General features: G+C 43.2%; 1 protein-coding gene across 1 annotated transcript in view; it reads left to right on the top strand.

The window, feature by feature from the left end:
- Positions 1–22,829, top strand: part of FHOD3 (formin homology 2 domain containing 3) — a 627,222-nt gene that overhangs the window by 478,920 nt on the left and 125,473 nt on the right. Inside the window, exons 11-12 of the mRNA XM_084620053.1 lie at positions 8,456–8,557; positions 14,479–14,604. Of these exons, the coding sequence (XP_084476179.1) occupies positions 8,456–8,557; positions 14,479–14,604 (228 nt within the window). The remainder of the gene's footprint in view (positions 1–8,455; positions 8,558–14,478; positions 14,605–22,829) is intronic.

The raw sequence follows: 22,829 nt of genomic DNA, 5'->3' as shown, positions 1-22,829 counted from the left end.
TGTGACACCAGCTTATAAAGGCCAGCTTACTTAGCCTGCACTCTTCTAAATATGAACTTAATTCCAGTCTTTTAGTTAACCCTTCTACTCTGGGAATCCAATTTTCCCACTGACTGACAAAGACAAATGAAACAACCAGAACTATGGAGTGCTCTACGTCCCTTGTTCATAATTTGATGAGGATGATGATTGTATATTTCATTTCACACAAGGTACATACAAAAAGTTCAAGATTTTCAAAACTGTGTGATTAAAATTAGGTTCCTAAATCCATATTTAGGTCCCAGTCCTGTAACTGACTCCACACAAACAGACTCCATAGTCCATGTGGAATCAACAGGAGGTACATGGTCCTATGCACCTAATTACGTGTCCTGTTTTTAATATATGCTGAGCAGCCAGCAGCTCCAAGGTACACTGAATCAGAGTGCAGTCTTACCCCAGTGAAGTCAATGGGCGTTCTGCCATTCATTTCTGTGGGGCAGAATTTCACCCTATTTTAGCTATAAATAAATTTGGGAACCCAGTTTTGAAAATCTTGACCAAAATCTGTAAAATCAATGCATGAAGCGTAAAGCTGGTACTTATCATACTGATTTATCTTAGCATGTATTTTGTTTCTGTTTCTGTTGTAATATGAGGCATTTTCTTTTGTAAGAGGTATTTGGCAAAGTCTATTCAAAAACCTCCTGATGGGAATTAACAAACCATACAGGAAGAGCCAAATTGTGCAGCCCTTCCTCACACTGGGGAGCCCTTACTCAGACAAATAGTTTCATGCCAGTGGTTCTACTTAAAGAAAGGAGTGCTCAGCAAAAGGGTTGTTGTACATTCAGGTCCTAATTTTGTATACATGAAACAAAATATTCCAGCTATTCTGATTTCTCCTTTGTGAATGAGGCAGCCTTTAGGGTAAAATATTACTTCAGATGAAGAGGGTAGCTTGAACATTTTTGCCTCAAGATTCAGCCAGTATATGCCAAAATTCACCCAAGAGCAAATATTAATGGCAGAGTTAAACCCCTTGGGCAAATTAACATGTAAATATAATGGTTTGTGAAAGAAAACACTGACAGCGCCATTATAGTTAAGGAATTGACAGTGTAAATCATTACACTGTGATCTATGAACCATGGTCTGAAGCCAGCTGCTCTTATACTTCTGTCTGGTACAGGAATAGCAACAAGTGCAGCACTGCTGCTATAGGCTTTCCCTCTTAGCAGGAGGTCAGATGTTGGCAAAGGTAATGCTCAACGGATAGCTTGTCAGGTAAAGGAGGTAAGAGGAACACTCTTGATTGGCTGTTTTTCATGCTGCTTGCTTTGTGTCATTTGAATTTTTGAGGTCAGGGTAACAATGAAAAACTGACACACACACCCCCATCTAGTCTGATTCTAATTATGCTTCTGTCACCGAGGCACCTTAGCCCTGGTCTACACTAGGAGTTTAGGTCGAATTTAGCAGCATTAAATCGATGTAAACCTGCACCCATCCACATGATGAAGCCCTTTATTTCGACTTAAAGGGCTCTTAAAATCGATTTCCTTACTCCACCCCTGACAAGTGAATTAGCGCTTAAATCGGCCTTGCCGGGTCGAATTTGGGGTACTGTGGACACAATTCGACGGTATTGGCCTCCGGGAGCTATCCCAGAGTGCTCCATTGTGACCGCTCTGGACAGCACTCTCAACTCAGATGCACTGGCCAGGTAGATAGGAAAAGAACTGTGAACTTTTAAATCTCATTTCCTGTTTGGCCAGCGTGGCAAGCTGCAGGTGACCATGCAGAGCTCATCAGCAGAGGTGACCATGATGGAGTCCCAGAATCGCAAGAGCTCCAGCATGGACCGAACGGGAGGTACGGGTTCTGATCGCTGTATGGGGAGAGGAATCCGTGCTATCAGAACTACGTTTCAGTTTTCGAAATGCCAAAACCTTTGTCAAAATCTCCCAGGGCATGAAGGACAGAGGCCATAACAGGGACCCGAAGCAGTGCCGCGTGAAACTGAAGGAGCTGAGGCAAGTCTACCAGAAAACCAGAGAGGCGAACGGCTGCTCCGGGTCAAAGCCCCAAACATGCCGCTTCTATGATGAGCTGCATGCCATTTTAGGGGGTTCAGCCACCATTACCCCAGCCGTGTTGTTTGACTCCTTCAATGGAGATGGAGGCAACACGGAAGCAGGTTTTGGGGACGAAGAAGATGAGGAGGAGGAGGAGGTTGTAGATAGCTCACAGCAAGCAAGCGGAGAAACTGGTTTTCCCGACAGCCAGGAACTGTTTCTCACCCTGGACCTGGAGCCAGTACCCCCTGAACCCACCCAAGGCTGCCTCCTGGACCTGGCAGGTGGAGAAGGGACCTCCGGTGAGTGTACCTTTTAAAATACTATACATGGTTTAAAAGCAAGCATGTGAAAGGATGTACTCCCAAAGCCTTTGCAAAAGGTTTCTGGAGAGGGCAGCCTTATTGCATCCTTCATGGTAGGACACTTTACCACTCCAGGCCAGTAACACGTACCCAGGAATCATTGTACAACAAAGCATTGCAGTGTATGTTTGCTGGCGTTCAAACAGCATCCGTTCTTTATCTCTCTGTGTTATCCTCAGGAGAGTGAGATATCATTCATGGTCACCTGGTTGAAATAGGTGCTTTTCTTCAGGGGACACTCCGAGGAGCCCGTTCCTGCTGGGCTGTTTCCCTGTTGCTGAACAGAAATGTTCCCCACTGTTAGTCACAGGGAGAGGGGAGGGTTGAGGGGGTAGCCACGCGGTGTGGGGAGGCAAAATGCGACCTTGTAACGAAAGCACATGTGCTATAAATGTAATGTTAACAGCAAGGTTTACCCTGAAAGAGTGTAGCCACTGTTTTATAAAATGTGTCTTTTTAAATACCGCTGTCCCTTTTTTTTTCTCCACCAGCTGCATGTGTTTCAATGATCACAGGATCTTCTCCTTCCCAGAGGCTAGTGAAGATTAGAGAGGAAAAAAAACGCACTCGTGATGAAATGTTCTCTGAGCTCATGCTGTCCTCCCACACTGACAGAGCACAGACGAATGCATGGAGGCAAATAATGTCAGAGTGCAGGAAAGCACAAAATGACCAGGAGGAGTGGTGGCGGGCTGAAGAGAGTAAGTGGCGGGCTGAAGAGAGTAAGTGGCAGGCTGAAGACAGGGCTGAAGCTCAAATGTGGCGGCAGAATGATGAGAGGAGGCAGGATTCAATGCTGAGACTGCTGGAGGATCAAACCAGTATGCTCCAGTGTATAGTTGAGCTGCAGCAAAGGCAGCTGGAGCACAGACTGCCACTACAGCCCCTGTGTAACCAACCGCCCTCCTCCCCAAGTTCCATAGCCTCCACACCCAGACGCCCAAGAACGCGGTGGGGGGGGGGCCTCCGGCCAACCAGCCACTGCGCCACAGAGGATTGCCCAAAAAAAAAAAGAAGGCTGGCATTCAATAAATTTTAAAGTTGTAAACTTTTAAAGTGCTGTGTGGCATTTTCCTTCCCTCCTCCACCACCTCTCCTGGGCTACCTTGGTAGTCATCCCCCTCTTTGTGTGATGAATGAATAAAGAATGCATGAATGTGAAGCAACAATGACTTTATTGCCTCTGCAAGCGGTGATCGAACGGAGGAGGGGAGGGTGGTTAGCTTACAGGGAAGTAGAGTGAACCGAGGGGCGGGGGGTTTCATCAAGGAGAAACAAAGAGAACTTTCACACCGTAGCCTGGCCAGTCATGAAACTGGTTTTCAAAGCTTCTCTGATGCGTACCGCGCCCTCCTGTGCTCTTCTAACCGCCCTGGTGTCTGGCTGCGCATAACCAGCAGCCAGGCGATTTGCCTCAACCTCCCACCCCGCCATAAACGTCTCCCCCTTACTCTCACAGATATTGTGGAGCACACAGCAAGCAGTAATAACAGTGGGAATATTGGTTTCGCTGAGGTCTAAGCGAGTCAGTAAACTGCGCCAGCGCGCCTTTAAACGTCCAAATGCACATTCTACCACCATTCTGCACTTACTCCGCCTGTGGTTGAACAGCTCCTGACTACTGTCCAGGCTGCCTGTGTACGGCTTCATGAGCCATGGCATTAAGGGGTAGGCTGGGTCCCCAACTATAACTATAGGCATTTCAACATCCCCAACAGTTATTTTCTGGTCTGGGAATAAAGTCCCTTCCTGCAGCTTTTGAAACAGACCAGAGTTCCTGAAGATGCGAGCGTCATGTACCTTTCCCGGCCATCCCACGTTGATGTTGGTGAAACGTCCCTTGTGATCCACCAGAGCTTGCAGCACTATTGAAAAGTACCCCTTGCGGTTTATGTATTCGCAGGCTTGGTGCTCCGGTGCCAAGATAGGTATATGGGTTCCGTCTTTGGCTCCACCACAGTTAGGAAATCCCATTGCAGCAATGCCATCCACTATGACCTGCACATTTCCCAAGGTCACTACCCTTGATATCAGCAGATCTTTGATTGCGTGGGCTACTTGCATCACAGCAGCCCTCACAGTAGATTTGCCCACTCCAAATTGATTCCCAACTGACCGGTAGCTGTTTGGCGTTGCAAGCTTCCACAGGGCTATCGCCACTCGCTTCTCAACTGTGAGGGCTGCTCTCATCTTGGTATTCATGCGCTTCAGGGCAGGGGAAAGCAAGTCACAAAGTTCCATGAAAGTGCCCCTACGCATGCGAAAGTTTCGCAGCCACTGGGAATCGTCCCAGACCTGCAACACTATGCGTTCCCACCAGTCTGTGCTTGTTTCCCGAGCCCAGAATCGGCGTTCCACAGCATGAACCTGCCCCATTAGCACCATGATGCATGCATTGGCAGGGCCCATGCTTTCAGAGAAATCTGTGTCCATTTCCTGATCACTCACGTGACCGCGCTGACGTCGCCTCCTCGCCCGGTATCGCTTTGCCAGGTTCTGGTGCTGCATATACTGCTGGATAATGCGTGTGGTGTTTAATGTGCTCCTAATTGCCAAAGTGAGCTGAGCGGCCTCCATGCTTGCCTTGGTATGGCGTCCGCACAGAAAAAAGGCGCGGAACGATTGTCTGCCGTTGCTCTGACGGAGGGAGGGGCGACTGACGACACGGCTTACAGGGTTGGCTTCAGGGAGCTAAAATCAACAAAGGGGGTGGCTTTACATCAAGGAGTATTTCAGGCAGGACTTCACGGAGGGTTCCAATAAGAAATGGTGCACCTAAGTTATTGTTCTTATTGGAACAAGGAGGTTAGCCTGGCCTCTGATTGATACATGGCTAGATTTACCTCGCTGCACCTTCTCTGTGAGTGACTGCAGTGTGACTTAGAGGAATGAGTCCCCTAGACGGGGGAGGGGGGGAAGCAAATGAGTACAAAACAAATCTGGTCTATTTCTTGTTTTGATCCACTCCATCTATCTTTTACATCTTTGGCTGACTGCAGGACTAAAGAGTATGACTTGGTCAAGTCACTCCAAATTTAGTCCCTGTGCCCATGTCTGCCCAGGCGCTCCTGGCCAACGTGGCCAGGAGCACCTCGGACATGATGATGATGGCTACCAGTCGTATTGTACTGTCTGCTGCCACAAGGCAGTGGGTTGCTGCTCCTGTGTAGCAATGCAGTACCGCGTCTGCCAGCACCCAGGAGACATACGGTGACAGTAAGCTGAGCGGGCTCCATGCTTGCCGTTGTATGGCGTCTGCACAGGTAACTCAGGAAAAAAGGCGCGAAACGATTGTCTGCCCTTGCTTTCACGGAGAGAGGGAGGGAATGGGGGCCTGACGATATGTACCCAGAACCACCCGTGACAATGTTTTAGCCCCATCAGGCATTGGGATCTCAACCCAGAATTCCAGTGGGCAGCAGAGACTGCGGGAACTGTGGGATAGCTACCCTCAGTGCAACACTCTGGAAGTTGACTCTAGCCTCGGTACTGTGGAAGCACTCCGCCGAGTTAATGCACTTAATGCACTTAGAGCATGTCATAAATATAAAGGGAAGGGTAAACCCCTTTGAAATCCCTCCTGGCCAGGGGAAAGCTCCTCTCACCTGTAAAGGGTTAAGAAGCTAAAGGTAACCTCGCTGGCACCTGACCAAAATGACCAATGAGGAGACAAGATACTTTCAAAAGCTGGGAGGAGGGAGAGAAACAAAGGGTCTGTGGCTGTCTGTATGCTGCGCTTGCCAGGGACAGAACAGGAATGGAGTCTTAGAACTTTTAGTAAGTAATCTAGCTAGGTATGTGTTAGATTATGATTTCTTTAAATGGCTGAGAAAAGAATTGTGCTGAATAGAATAACTATTTCTGTCTGTGTATCTTTTTTGTAACTTAAGGTTTTGCCTAGAGGGGTTCTCTATGTTTTTGAATCTAATTACCCTGTAAGATATCTACCATCCTGATTTTACAGGGGGGATTTCTTTATTTCTATTTACTTCTATTTTTTATTAAAAGTCTTCTTGTAAAACACTGAATGCTTTTTCATTGTTCTCAGATCCAAGGGTTTGGGTCTGTGGTCACCTATGCAAATTGGTGAGGCTTTTTATCCAACATTTCCCAGGAAAGGGGGGGTGCAAGTGTTGGGAGGATTGTTCATTGTTCTTAAGATCCAAGGGTCTGGGTCTGTAGTCACCTAGGCAAATTGGTGAGGCTTTTTACCAAACCTTGTCCAGGAAGTGGGGTGCAAGGTTTTGGGAAGTATTTTGGGGGGGAAGGACGCGTCCAAACAGCTCTTCCCCAGTAACCAGTATTAGTTTGGTGGTGGTAGCGGCCAGTCCAAGGATAACGGGTGTAATATTTTGTACCTTGGGGAAGTTTTGACCTAAGCTGGTAAAGATAAGCTTAGGAGGTTTTTCATGCAGGTCCCCACATCTGTACCCTAGAGTTCAGAGTGGGGGAGGAACCTTGACAGAGCATTTTTTGTGGGGACACACACACTCGAATATATAAAACTGATTTCTAAAAAACCGACTTCTATAAATTCGACCTAATTTCATAGTGTAGACATACCCTTAGTATTGATTAAAGACAGCTGCCCGCTGTGTTGATGTTGCATTCTATATGCTTTGAGAGTAGTTGAATGCCTGTCAGAGGTTTCAGAAAAGGGTTTCAAGTGCTGCCATCTTCCTGCAATATTAGTAGATCAAGCTTTGAATATAACATAATCAATGCAAGAGCAATAAACTTTGGACCTGATCCTTGGTTCCATTGAAGCAAATGGCAAAACTCCTCTTGGCTTCAATGGGATAGCATTTGGCATTTTTAACCTAGATAGTTTATATTAAGATTATCGTACTTCACCTCAACAGTGCCACTGAAACCCTTTTTTTCCTACAGTAGCGGCATTCAGTTTTCTTCTGACTCCAAAATATACTAATGTTAAAAAAACAAAGCAACAAAAATCCATAGAGCATCTCTCTAGAATTTAAAAAAGAGAAGCATTGCAACTAGAAAAGTGAGTGGAATATGAGAACATTAGAAAGTTCCTTGCCATTCATGGTGTTGCAGTTCAAGTGATCTCTCTTTTGTATATAACATACCATAATGTCATTCTTCAGTAAGTCAAATGGAGAACTGGACCAACTGCTATAAAGAATGAGAAACTGAATATTAATGAATGAGAAACTGGTATATTATTTGAGAGGAATGTAATGTAGCTAATGAGTTTATATTTGGGCTATGGTTTATAGTGGGGCTTAAGCATGACTTGTAATATTCATCTCCCAGTCTGCTCTCTGGATCAAAACTATATACCCTATGCAATGCTAATGATTCCCCATTTTTCCATTAATGGATAATTCATATAACAGCATCTTATAACTACAATTTTTAACTTCTGAGTAGTTCTAAACTGTATCCTGTTTATTTTTTTATTAGACTTATTTTTAACTTGGTTTACATCCTTAATTTTCTTGTTAAATAGGTGCCTTGCAAATTACTGTCCGCTTTTCAATCAAAATATTTTATTTTTGGCTTTTAATATTACGACACCTTGATTCACTGCGTGGTGCTTTAAGCCAAAGTGACACAGTTTCATGCAAAACAAACTGGCCATTGGTATGATATGGGAGAATAGCATACAGAAGTGTCTGTGGGGTTAGCACCGCAGCAGTGCTCTACCTGGGTCTAGAAAGTCTTTAGGATTTTTTTTAAAATAGATATAAGTGTGGAAAACAAATCCATGCATTAATAATCTCTTTGTGCGAACATCAGTGTGATTTTTAATGTCCTGAATACTTAACTACTTAGCTAGTGCAAAGAGTTCATTTAACGTTCTGCAGCAAGCTTACTCATTTTTTGATAGATTTAGGGTGGGTAAAATGGTTTCTCATGTTGTGACTGAACTACTTCTGTCTTTTTTTCCCTTCCATTTCTAACATGTTTGGGTTTGGTGTTTTGGGGCGACTTATCTCTTTTTCTCTTCCACCTTCCCTCTTTCTGTCCCATTGCATGCCTCTTTCCTTGGTTTGATCTCAGAGAGGAGAAGGAGTATGAAGAAGAAGAAGAGGAGCCACCAGTCACAGAGCCTAATACTGAGGATGAGGGGGAGGAAGAGGCCACTAGGCAGGTCAAACCCAGGTACCAGGCTTCAGTGTCCCTCCCCTCACCTTTCCTGATCTCACCGCCAATATTTGTAGCATGAATTCACCTTACTGATTTATAGTACTCAACTATCCTGGAAAACGTTTTCCTACTTTTCATTTTAAAAAGTACCTTCGGAAAAGCCTTTTGAATCAACAAAGCCTTGTTCATATTTATGAAAATATTTAAATGCATTTAATTATAAAAATCCAATAGATTGCACACTAGCTACACTAATTTGGTTCAGAAGATTTAACAAGCAGAGATGATGATGGAATTTTATGCATGTGCCTAATTTCATCCCTTTCAGCAAAGCAATTCATTGCATGCTGAAGTACTTTGCTGAGCTGGGGCCTCTGTGAACCTCTTCCTGAGCATCCTTTGTTAGTGTTTCCATGATTCATCATCACAGACAAAAATGTGCCTTTTTCATGGTTATAATTTTTTTTATGAATTGTTACTGATATAAAAATATTACCATTTCTGGAATATTGCCAACTAGTTATTTTAGAATTTTTAACAAATTTTATAGGGGAAAAATACTTAACCTAGGGACAGTGCTGGACACAGGCATGCATTCGCATGTATATATGTAAACAGACTCTAGCTATCAATATTACATGTTCACATGTAATATTTTCCATTTGTTTTCTGAGGTTCATATGAATTTGGCCAATGGTAACTTTATCCTAATAAATAAATCAGAAAAAGAAAATATGCTTTCTCTTCTAGACAGCCATTTGATTTAAGTTAAAATGTTTGGCTCTGCAATTCTGCAAAATGAGATTGGATTTTTTTTTAACTTAACCGCACTCATACAGACTTCTACAACGCTGAAGGAGGAAAGGAAACTGTTTAATGTGCAAATTCCAAAAAAAATATTGTAATGTCGTTATTAATGTCTTCCAGTCTGCAAATCTAGCCAATGGCCTTCTGAAAATTTAAAATTAAGTGATAATTTCCTCAAATCCAATGCTTAAAAGGAGGAGCTAAAAATTCAGTTATTTAATTACCTGAATATAAAACAATATTATGTAAAGAGGTGTAATTGACAAATCATATACGGCATGTTTTTTCTTATGTAACTTTCATACTTTTAAAATAATATCTACTTTGATATGGCTAGAGTGATATTCAGATCGTTGTTCAAAATACTACCTTTTAACTGCCTTTGTAAAATAACGGGGTGTGACCTCCTCCGGCTCCTATGCAGAGGTATGGTCAGGCAATTCTTTATGCTGCCCCTCCGCAGGCGCTGCCCCTGCAGCTCCCATTAGCCATGGTCCCGGCCAATGGAAGCTGCAGGGGCTGCACTTGGGGTGGGGGCAGCATGCGGAGCCCCCTGGCTGCCCCTACGTGTAGGATCTGCTTCCGGGAGCCACGCGTAGCAGGGGCCAACCCCTGACCCCACTCCTCAGCTGAAGCGCTTGAGCAGGGCAAGCCCCGGACATCTGAAGGGCCAGACGCAGCCCTCAGGCCATAGTTTGCCCACCCTGTGCTACACAGTTGGAGTTCAGAGGGGCAGGGGTGGTGAAATCAACCCACCAATCTAGTAACCCAGCTCAGGGCTGCAATGCCAGCCCCCCATAGTTGCTATTCCAGCCTATGGGCTCTGGATGTCAAGGCTAACCGTGCACAAATTCAGATCCCATGGTTCCTTGCCTGTCCTGCCTCTGGTCCTCATTTATTACAATAACACTAAGCTACGCAGGGCCAATGCAAAGACCCCTTTCTACTGCCCTTGGAGCACAGGCATCTAGACACAACTGATCTGCTTGCAGTTCCCTCATGCAGCCCCCATGTAGTGATTAAATGGGGTAAAAGCCTTGTGCTGACACTCTTATAGTGAGAATTGTCATGGAAGTCCTTAAAGAGGTACATAAGCACACTGATAGCACATTGCTTTTAAATCTACTGTTGGGTTTTGTTTTGATAGAAGAATACTGATTTGGGTCATTTTGGGCTTCATCTCTGGTAAATGAGTTTTATATAATAATACCTGCTCTGTTATAGCGCTTTGTGTCAGTGGATCTCACCATACTTATATGAACATGTCATATGAAAATACAGGATGGTATTGAGATAGCAGGCTGTTAGACCTGGGCATACATCATAAATTACCTGTTCTTTGGGCCAGATCATCCAATATGGTAAGGCTGCTTTTGGGCTTAACTGGTCACTTGAGGATAGTATACAGAACTGTAGTGAAAAAGATTCATGAAAACTAGATTCCAGGTTCTGAATTTCCATGGGTCCAATCCCTTCCCTTCCTCTAAACCAAATCTAAACATTCCTCATTTTTTCCAACCCTAAGAAGAATCCCTCTAGGATACAAAGCTTTGAGCTTCCTAGCTTTTTAAAAGTGATGGCAATTGGCTACATTTGGGAAGTTGTTGTTTTTGTTTGACTCTGCTGGATTCCCCCTCCCCCCCAACTATGTGCTCTTTGATCCTTTCTCTCCTTATCCTGCTTTGCCTTTTCTCTCTTTCCTTCCTCGCCACACCCTCCCTTGCAGTGAGGTCCCAGACGTAAACCTGGTTGCAAATGAAAAGCTGCAGAATGAGAATCAGAGTTCTGATTCTTCAACCGTCTCAAGTGCAGTTTCTCAAGCCGAGAGGCCTCCCTCATGCTCTAAAGCCAAGAGTCCGCCCAGCAGCTCATCTTCTGTGCCTGATTCATCTGTCTCACTCCATTATTCTGTTTATTCATCACCATCCTCTCCTGCACTTAACTCCTCCCAAAATTCATCAGCATCTATTACTCCAAAGGCATCTCCAACTGTAGAGAAATTGCCTTATGTACCACATAGCCCTTTTCACCTTTTCTCCTATGACTTTGAAGAGTCTCCAGCAACTGTTACAGAAAAGGAAGCAGAGGTTATCAGGGAAAACAGGTAGATTTTATGCAGCTGGCATTCATTTTTAGATGAATTAATAACATCTTTCTAGAGTTTTATTGTACTATTTACATGCTCTTTGTGTTGCATTGTTCCTAGAACATACTGTATTAGTTTTAGTCATGTTAGCCTATATTTTAACATGATTGATTCTCCCTCCTTGGTCTTCGATACTCTTATTTCATCCTGTTTCTCTTCAAGATACATAGTTAATAACTGGCCTCTTCTAAGTGACAATAAAAAAAACATGATAAAAGCATCTTTTGGGGAAAAGGGTTATGGGCATCAATTTTTCTTTCATTTATGTTGTATTATTTTCAGGAGTAATTTCAAGGAAATCATTAAAAAGAAAAGGACTACTTGTAGCACCTTAGAGACTAACAAATTTATTTGAGCATCAGGAAATCATTGGCGTTATACTGATGTAAAAGCTGTGTGAGATCAACATCAGGCTCTAGAAATTTTAGGGTGAAATCCTGGTTCTGCTGAAATCAGTGACAAAACTCCCATTGATTTTGGTGGGGCTGGGATTTCACCTCCAGTGCTCTTGCATTGCACTGCTTAAGTACAGACACAGCCATAGCTTTTCTTTCTGCCGTTTCAAGTTGTCTGTGTCACAAGAGATGTATAATAGGTTTAATCCTAAAAAGCTATCATACAAGTGAAAATAGGGAAACAGCCATACTTTAATTTAAAACTTCCAGATACACACTGGAATGAGATTTAATAAGCCACTTACAGTATTATAGGTTTATAATATAATTGATTATTCGCAACACTTTGAGGTTTACCAGCCGATTAGCGGTTATACTGCCCTTACTGAGCATAGTAGTAAATCCTCAATGCACATGTTTTCAATAAGAAATTGGTAAATATTTTGCATATAGTAAAAGTCTTAGCAAATAAAATATTTAGATTTATTTGGATTGTTATTTTGTTATGCAAAATCATTAAGTCTGACAAGTTACTGCAGATTCTTATCCCCTACTTATCTCTCTTTATCATATGATGCTTACTGAAAGTTATGCAGATTTTTATCTTTGCAATGGGATAGGGAGTGGATGATTTTCACTTTCATATCCACGCTGACATCATTTGCTTCTGACAGACTACAGATGCCAAGGTCTCTCTTCACTAGTTAGTATGCTTTGTAGCCTCCAAACACTCTAAAAGGAATTGAGTGATACTATTCCACCACTCAATACTTGGAATATAAAGAGCACTTCCCTTTTTCAAAGGATTTTCCCTTCCCTTTCACAAGGATCATTTAACCCTCCCAACATCCCATGAGAGAGATGTAAGTAGTGTTATCTAAATATCTTAGATGTAGAAACTGAGGCAGAGGAGTGGTTACTTGCTCATGGCCACCAATTTAATCTGTATCTGAGCGAAGACCAGTGGCAACTTTAGGCCTATGTGACCAAAGAGGCCTTATGCTGTACAGACACACAACCCCTCAACCAGAGTACTATTTCCGTTTCCTATTCTATTCTCCTGCCAAGGCACTCTGACAGAGGTTGAATTCCCGAACTGGTCTTTTCTTTTCCCTATTTAGAAAGGTGAATTTCAATTATTTTCCTTGGATTCCTGTTGCATTTGGAGTAGTACAAAGCCTTACAAATAGCTGTTTGGGAGTGCTTTAAGACATGCACGATAGGTATGGAGATGGGGATATGGAGAGGAAATCTGATACACTCTGTTCATAGCAAGGTCCCTCCCATAAAAGATTCCTAGCTTAAATATATTCTAACTGTATAACTCTAGCCTATGGCAATCAGTACTTCAGGCTGCAGCCCAAAGAATGAAGTTTGGACATTTGTAGAAAGCAGTTTTCCATAAGCAAATGGTAGGAGTTAATCTGAGCTGAAAAAGACACCTAGGTTTTCAAGTAACATGCCTGAATGAAGTGAAATTATGCAATACTAGCATTTTGAGGAGTGATAAAATAAATGAAGTATATTTAATCTAATGAGCTGTTAAATAGAAAACGACACTAGGCTTTTCTTTCATGAAATTTTGTCATTGGGCTGGTTGGCTTCCTGGAATAATTTAACTACCATCTGGCATACAGTCCCAATGGAAAAGGTGCATCTCTTCCAAAAAGTAGAAAGAAAGGTTAAAACTTTTCCAAAGCCAGCACCCATGACATGTCAGTTACATATGATGGTGGAGCGGTGAAAAGACACATGAAAGCTGTGCAGCTGCCTTTTCTGCTCAGTAGAAAAGCCAGGATGAAAACATTGATACTAAGGGCTCTGGGGAGGTGACCATTCCAAGAGCCCTGGAAACAATTTCTCTTTGATCAACAAGCTAACGTCGAAGTCAAGCATTTTTTTAATGGAGTGAATGGATGGTAGAAATTCCTAAAGCTGTGCTTCCAGAGACATGTCTTTTTTAACTGTGGCTATGATTTTTTACAGACATCATAAGAAATGGCACATAAGCTATGACTTATGCTGGGGAAGAAGGGGTGGGGAAAGAAAATACTTCGTTTTAATTTAAAAGAATTTGGATGCTTTTCATTTACAGCAGAAACATTAGCCAATCATTTGAGTCCATGTTCTGACAATGGCTGGGGAATAGTGGTGTTTTCCTTTAGTTCACTTGGAATGAATACTGCTGACATTGATCTTTTCGGTTTCTTTCCTGGTGGTTGATTATCAGCTCCCAAACCAGCTAATACATTTCTGAGTAACTGAGCAGTCAATTAGGTATTCCAGTGAACAGCTGTCACTTTAAAGGAACATTGTGATCCTTCTTTTAATCTCCATACCAGTAGTTTAAAACATACAATATTAACCGTGTCCTTGTGATGGGTTATATTAAAATGAGATGATATGCTACTTTTTTTCAAAGGTGGGGATGTGGCTGGAAGTTCATGGAGTTCTGGGGTACAACATCCTTTGATCCCCTTTATGAGTAAAGAGGGTTTGCTGCCGCATGTCTGCTTGCTGATTATTCTCTTTCTTTCTCTTTGTCTCTCCCTTTCTCTGCCTGCCTCCTATTCTTCTGGTATCTTCAGAAACAGTAGTTATGGCAACAACTCTTATTCCTCTACAAGACCTTATTCTGGACTAAGTGCACCTACAACACCCATTTCTCGTTATGGGACAACTCTCTCACCACCTCAGGAGACCAAATCTGAAAGGTTTGTAAGAAAGTTCTTAGTAATTAAATCTGCATTTTGAAATTATCCCGGCATATAGAGAGTAGAGGAAATAATGGTTGTGGCTGTGTATGTCATTGTGTCTGAATTTTAAACATGTGTCCTAGTCAGGTCTGTTTTAACATTTATAGATAGAATTTACCAAAAGCAAGAAAAATTTTCTCCCTCACTCTTTCTAAGTGGATTGTTTGTTGTGTTATTTTTAATGGCCAGATCTATTTCCATCCCATCACTGCTGCTTCCATCTAGAATTGTTACAACAGAGTTAAGTACTTGAAGGGTTTTTAGAACAAATTTTATTTCTCCCAATTTTTGAAACATTTTTCCACAATTCTAGTTTCATTTACACTGAGGCAAATTCAGATTAACGTCATCAAAGTCTAAAATGTCCAAATTTCCCATGGTATAATTTTGGCCCTTCATTTTCTTGAAAATGCATAATTTATCTTATTGCTTTTAAATCACAAGCAAAATGTTTTCCATAATATTTCAGGGAGACACATACTAACCTACCAACTAGCTTTAAAAAAAATAAGTCTATGAGCTATCAAAATACCACGATAAATTATGGTCCACTAAGGTATGTAGAAAAAAAATATAAAAAAAAGAATGTTATGGATACATGCAAGAAATTCCACTTGGCAAGAGGTTTAGACCACCAGAAATTAACTGACTGTTACTGCTTGAAAGTAAACGACAACTCCAAAGGATATCATGCTGGGTTAAGGAGGGAGAGGTAGGAGATTTTAATTATGCAGCTGTCAAGACTGGTTAATCTTAAATAATTTCCAGCCGGGCTTGATGGGCTCAGATTCACATGTTGCCAGATTGGCCTTTAATTCTTCAAAAGCCTTCTGCAAGTTAGCAGCTTACAGGGGCCTAGTTTACCCTAAACCTCAACTCTAAACTTGGCCATTAGCCTCTGCTTTGGTTAGTGCAGACTCTTGCTTCTTCTGTGAATTTCTTCGAGCTTTTTACTAGCCGCTGTACCTGTGTTTTAACATACCAAAATATTTTACCCAGGGTCTTTTGTTTATGTGCCACTGAATTTACATTTCCAAGTCATCTTTTGAGTTTAATTGTTTCCTCTTTAATTTTCCTCAGTGTTCCCTTTGTTATATTTTTAATTGCTTATTTCACTGAATCTTTCCACCGTCTGGTGTAAGTGGTTCCACGGTCTGTAAGTGTTTCCAACCACAAGGTATTGATTTAATCCTGCTTTCAAGTGAGTAATTACATTAAATATAACCATGGTGAAAGGCACAGTTTTTCATTTGCTCATCTTCCTATAGGAACTTAGCTGGATTTATCTTTCGCAGTCTGGGTCAAATCATTGTCATGTGAAACCAGAACAAAAGACTCCATACAACCACTGTCACTCTTTTATCTCTTAGAAACAGAGATTCAAATCAGCCAAAGTTACAAGTATTCCAGTTCTTTTGAGGTTTTTGATTAATAAACTTGTGTAAGAACAATTGTTTTTGTTCTCCAGTTGCTTGTTGAACAGATTTAATGAGGACAGTTAATACTTGGCTTGCATATGTAGTAGACATTGCGATTAGGGCTGTGAAAAACTTCTGTATCAACACCTGAAGCTAGGTCAGATTTGGAATTAGGACTCAATGTGAAAGTGACCTTCGGAGGCCTTTTCTTGACGAGGAAGAGTGGTCCCAGTGTACTTGTGCTTAGATTACACGTGCTCGTTCAGTTTGACCCTAAACTTGACCTTTTCCTGTTACAGATGCAGAATAATGCCTTTAGCTTGATTTTAGTAGATCGAGTTGTATCATAGGCACTAGCAAAGACTACTTCAAAGAGTTAAAGGCAGCTTTTTTATGAGTACAGTGTAGAGCAGCTAAACAGGAAATGAATGCAAACATTTCACAAAGGGAAGATCCCTTCATTTCTATCCTGTAATTACATGTGTATTTGTGTCCATATATATTATATGTAGGTCTGTAAAATTAGGACTCCTTTTGAGTCCAGCAGGACAGAGCTCATGACAGCAGAAAAATATGTAATTACATTTTTTAAATGAAAAAACTAATAACTTAAAATAACACATCCATGCGTAAATGTTATGACTTAAAATATACCTCTGGACCTTCCAGGAGTAGAATCAAGCCCTGTCCCACTGGGACATGGAGTTATCTCCTCTTTCCAATGACATAAATCTATTTCTAGCCCTATCAGGCGTTAATCTGTCTCTGATGCTGGACTGAATATTGCCTGTGGTGAGTGTAAATTGGATTGGGAGGGAAAAAAAGGTTCAGTGTCAGGATATCCAAAAATACAGTGGCCCTTTGAAGATGCTCATGAGTTTGAAATGTTAGACGTGGACCTTGGGCAGCGTGCAAGTGGCTCAGAGTATGTGATGCATTTATTTTATCTCCTGGCTCTGCAATTCATCACATGGATGTGTCTTCTACATATGGCATGTGTATATTATAATTTCAGCAATAAAAGAAGCATTCAACCCTTCATTTTGAGACATGATTACACACGTCAAAATTCATCCCCTTTGAAGAAAATTATGCAACAAAAAATCTCTCTTATCTCTAGGCACGAAATACTAATTGTTACCCTTCATGAAACATTCATTTCTTTTGGGGATCCGGCTGTGGAAGGGCTGCACAGATCTACAAATGTGAAACCCAGTTGTACAAATAGATTTTAACTCTTACCAGTATGGCAACTCATGAGAGGGATACAAAGGGGGCACCACCTAACGGGGGAGCATGTGACCCCTCTGTGACCTCACATGTGACTCCTCCTCACCCACATCCCAGGGTCATGCTTTCCCCATCCCTTCCCCGTCCCACGTTACCTGGGTGGGAGGCTCTGTCCTCCTGCTGCGCTGGCTTTCCCTGGCATTCGGCTGCTCTTCCTGGCAGCCAGGCCCCAGAGCCACTCCCGGATGCTGTCCGGTGCAGCACAGCAGCTGCCTAAGAGAGTGCCTGGTTCTCCCAGGCAGCCACAGTGCTACACCGGGCAGAGTCCCAGGCAGTGTGGCCGGAAGAGGAGGGCCTCTGACCTTCCGGCTCTGGTACCGCCTCTTCCTCTCACCGCCCGGGCCGGCAGGGGCACTTGAGCCTGGAGAGGGTCACTTGTAGAGCCCTGCGCGGATACAAATTTATATCCACGGATGTGGATATCTGTAGATAGAAGTCGGAATCTGCTGAACCGCAGCACCCTCCTGGGAACCGCAGTGGTGAAAGGAGCAGAACGTGGGGCTGCTGGGGGGCCCTATGCCAGCAGCTCCTCCGGCGTGGCATTACCAGCCCCACCCCATCCCTTCCACGTAGCTGCTTCTCCTGTCTGGGGTCCTTTCACCACTGCGGCTCCCGGGAGAGCAAGCCCTGCGGTGTTCAGTGGATACCAAATGTGTCTTTCTGATATGGTGTGACAGCAATAAATGTCTTAATGGTGTAGCCTATCTGACCGTACCAGCTTTTTTGCACCACTGGTGAAACTTTTGGTCGTTGTTCAGCCAATAGCTTGACAAATATCTGGTTCCAAACCTAAGTCTTTGTTTCTTGTATTGTGCATGAGCTTTAGTTCTAGATATTTCATTACTAGAAATTACACTGATGGGCAAATTAGTCATCACAAAGTACAGGAGCCTTTTCCCGTGTTTTGTAAGCAGTTTGCATTTTGTTGAGTTGCCTGGCCTCTGGTCTTCTGAAACAATAAGAAAAAATATTTTAAACTTATGTCAATAACTAGTATTAAATTTGGGTTAATTATCAAATGAAATATTAAACATCAAAAAGGAGAAGAATATATATTTATGTATACTACAAATAATAATAAAACCCCTTTCTGAATGAGTGTAATGCACTCATAGCTTTGGGGGGATCCGATCCTGTGAATTTTTATGAGCATGGGTCAGGATTATTCATATGACTAAAGATTCTAGTATGGAACCTGTATAGTATATAACACCTCCTGCCATGCATGTGGGAGCTGCACAAAATTAAAAACAAGAATAATTAAAATATGTTGAACTCAAAGGACTACAAAGAAGCAAACACCGTCCCAAAATAAAAGCTAAAGAAAGAGTCAGAATAAATCTGAAAAGCAGGAGTGGGTAATATAGCAAGGATGAAATTGTCAAAGAACAACTGATTTGCACAGAAAGAATAACTTACATTTATGGGGAATTGCCCTGCATGGTCCTGAGCACCCTGGCCTTCATCCAGCAAAGCACTCAAGCTTAGCTTTAAGCATGTACTAAACTGCTTTGCTGGTTTGCAGCCAGAGTGCCCAGGACCTTGCAGGATGAAGCCATAAAAGTCTTTGAGGGAGTGTTACAGATCAATGTGATTATCCTGGATTTATGGATTTTGTATGTGAACCTCAGGTGGAGGTTAGAGTTGTGAAAAATGCATGTATCCAACAGCTTCCTTTTGCCTGTTGAATGCACCCCTTTATATGCGGTTATTTATTGAAATATTTTAAGCCCCCAGTTTGTTATGATGTAGCATACACAGATTTTCAGGGTTTGGGATTGAATTTAAGTCAAGCACATGATTTCTGGGTGCTCTGCCATTCCAGGTGTACACACCAGGTTACTCCAGTGACAGGTCTACTCTAAGCAGGGCAGAATCATGTTTTTCTTATGGAATCGTGAAATTCATGACTTGCAAAGATGCACGTGGAGGGACCTAAGGATGGACAGTGGGCTGTAATGTATGTTACACTAATCACCAACTAATTAGTTCAAAGTACCATGGAACCTTTCAGTGACCTCCATCTGAGGTATTCGTGTGAGATTATGTTGATGCTGTTTCCTATCTCCTGACGGTAAAAATTTGAAAATAAACGAAGCTTGATAAGCAGATGCAATTAATGGTTAACTCCAAGGTGAGTTTTTTGCTTTCAGTTTATGGTTTCGGAGTTATCAAAGGACAGCATAAATGATCTCCTCTATATCCTTATTTTTATCTCGTTTAGGGGAGAATTATCCAACAAGCACTTCATATGTGATTGCTGATACAATTTATCTGACCTTAAAGAACAAGAAATAAGGAGAGAAGCATTTATCTCGGTGCTATCTAGCGTGATTCAGTCTGAGTTTGATTCAGTTGATGGACCTTTCAGAACGTGGGCTGCATTTTGCCTATGAAAACAAGAGCTACACCTTGAGTTTGAAAGAAGAGTAATTGACATTCCTGTTTTTAAAACCATTCTTTGCCTAAAATCTACTGAACAAAAACATTTGTATAATTCAGTGCAATAGTAACACTGTTTGTGTTTACTTCTTTTTTGGGTGTATCTGTGATTGTACAGTGGAAAGAGAAGCTATTTGAATTTGTCAGCTTGTAAATTCAGCTGCAGATCTTGCCAGTTCCTGCTTAAAAGACTGTTCCTCCATCTCATTTATCTGTACCCCCTGTGGATAGCCATGGTTGTGAAGTGCGTATAACAGCTATGTGAGATCCTGGTGAAGGAAGTCTAACCATAGTGCACTTTATGTTCACCATGTGACCAAAAGGAAAGGGATATTGGCTCTTTTACTGCTCCAGTTTGTGAGTGTAATTCCCAATGCAGAAGAAAGTGAGACACTCCAGACTTCCCATTTTAGGTTAGAGTACACTGCCAGTGCTCCCACCCTTCATTTCTTCCTCCACCAGCAAACCACCTCCCTCTCCCTTACAACCAGAAAGCTACATCAATCTCAATTGCATAAGCCCACCAGTTCAGTCGAAGCAGGGCGACAGTATGTAACAGCCAGAAAGTAACAATATACACTGTTCTCTCTGTACCTTTAACTCCACTTTTTGATTGTGAAGAGAAGATGTTTGTTCTAAGGCTCCCCTGTATTTCTGTTTTCTTTAGTTGGGCTCAGGCCTTACAGGATTTTCCTGAAAATTAGCTCCTCAATCTAAACAGGGTCAGCTGACTCGGGCTCACAGGGCTCTGGCTGCAGAGCTGTAATATTGCAGTGCAGATCTTTGGACTTAAGCTGGAGCCTGGGCTTTGCAACCCTCCTCATCCTCCCGCCTCCCCCCCCCCCCCCCCGTAGAGTCCCAGAGCTCAGGCTCCACCCCAAGCCTGAATGTCTACACCACAATTTTACAACTCTGTAGCCCAAGCCTGAGTCAGCTAACCCTGGCCAGCTGCAGGTGTTTAATTGCTATGTAGAGGTACCTACACTCTTTTACCTGTGATCTCACCACTGGAGACTGAAGGTGGAGACAGATGGGTTTATAATGGGGGAAAGTCATGCCCTTGCTCTAAAAATCAAGGATGGTTAACTGGTGACCCAGGGGCTGCATCCAGCCCACCTGATCATTTTATTGGCCCACCCATAGGTGGCCAGTGAAAATATTCGGGGGAGGGGGGATTGAGTAGGGGTACAGCCACAGGTGAGCCTGAGTGGCTGGTAGCACCCATGCCCACCCAATTCTGAGCAACATACACACTGCTTGTAGTGAGGTCACTTGCAGGGAGTGTGGAGCAGAGCGAAGCCAGGACTGGAAGCCTGAGCCAATGTGCTGGGTCGCAGCACCACTCAATGGCCCAACCACTTCTCCATCACTCACAGAGGGGAGGGAGCTCTGTCCCACACCTTCTGGCTCTTCTTGCTGTCATTGGTTCCCAGTTCCCACCGCCAAACTGACTGTGGCCAATCCCTCCTCGCCCAGCGTGGGAAGGTTGGGGCACATCTCTACCAGATGTGCAGGGACAGTAATCAATGCCAATAGACCCTTCCTGAGCGTCCTCCCTGCTGGCATGACAGAGGGGCAGCTGGACCAAATGTGAGTGGCACTGTGACCTGGCACACGGGTCATGCTGCTGCCAGTCCCTGTCTCTGTTTTACTCCTCCATGGACACAGACTCTGCCACATGGGGAACCCATGCACCTGGCGACCCACTGACATAGGCTCCAGCTCCATCCCATGCCACTCCGCTCTGGTTACGTCTTCCCCATTGACAGAGGTGTGCGCTCCCCCCTCTGGTGGAGGGCTTGGCCAGAACCTGATTGGCTTTGAGCTCCCCCACAATCAGCCAATGGGAAGGCACTAACTGGAGCTGGGTAACGTGGGGCAGAGTCAGAACAGGTGTTGATGGGGAGGCGGAGCCAGGTGGAGAGTACGAGGCAGCAGCCATTTTACTAAAAGACACAGCGCAGTCTGAATATTTTTTTCTATATGGCTCGTTAAAGAGTTTTAATGGCTTCTGTGGCCCTCTACTACCTTACAGTTGCCATCCCTGTTCTGAATCATAGTGAAGTTGTGGTACGAAACCCATCACTGTCAAATAAGCCTTCTCAGCTGCTTGTAAGTATATCTCAGTGACCGGATACTTTTGTTGGTACTTATGGTTATAGTCAGTGAAATCTGCAGTGAAATAGGATTAAATTCTGTGGCAAGAACTACATTCTTTTTTAAGCTGATTGCCATAGCACCTTAGAGCCAACCAAAAGAGAGGCTCCATGGTGCTAGGCACTGTACAAACACAGAGTCATAGATGGCCCCTTCCCCAAAGAGCTTGCTTCTAACTAGACAAGACAGACACAGCGTTGGGGAAGGGGTAGAACACACAAGCAGAATGAACAGTGTGATGGCAGCAAACAGCATATTATTCCACAATTTCTTTCTTTCTTTATGTATGTATTTGGAAGAGAAGGTTAGTTTGGGGTGGACAGACTAAAGGGGAAAAAACGGAGAAGGGAAGAGGAATGAGGGGAATGGGGCAGGTGTAGACTGAAGCTGAAATTCAGATACTGTGAGGGAGGTGGGCAGGAGGGTTGGAGGAAGCAACCAATGATCACAGATTAGAGTAAGCCTAGTCAAAACTGTAGAAAGTTCTCTGACTGTCCAAAGGACTGAAAGTCCCTGCTTTGGCTGCTTCTGCCCCTACCAGCTGGAGTGTCTGATGGTTCCTCTCTGCAGCCCAGATGGCACATGAGAGGGGAGGCACCATCTAGGTTCTACTGCCCCCCGAGTGTGTGTGTGGGTGGGTCTCCCTTGCACAGTTCTGGACCCATTTTTATACCTCCCTTTCGTCCCCTGCAAAATAGTAGTCCCAGCTTTGGATACTTCTGCCCCTGGTGGCTGGATGTTCTGCATCAATATTATAGAGTCATAGACTTTAACAGCAAAAGGTAACATCATGATCATGTAGTCTGACTCCTGCACATTATATGCCACAGAACCTCACCCACCCACACCTGTAATAGACTTATAACTTCTGGCTGA

This window comes from Lepidochelys olivacea, assembly GCF_965140295.1.
Source record: "Lepidochelys olivacea isolate rLepOli2 genome assembly, chromosome: 2".
NCBI lineage: Eukaryota > Metazoa > Chordata > Testudines > Cheloniidae > Lepidochelys > Lepidochelys olivacea.
The sequence above is the reverse complement of the archived record's forward strand: the minus strand, read 5'-3'. Positions and strand labels throughout refer to the sequence as shown.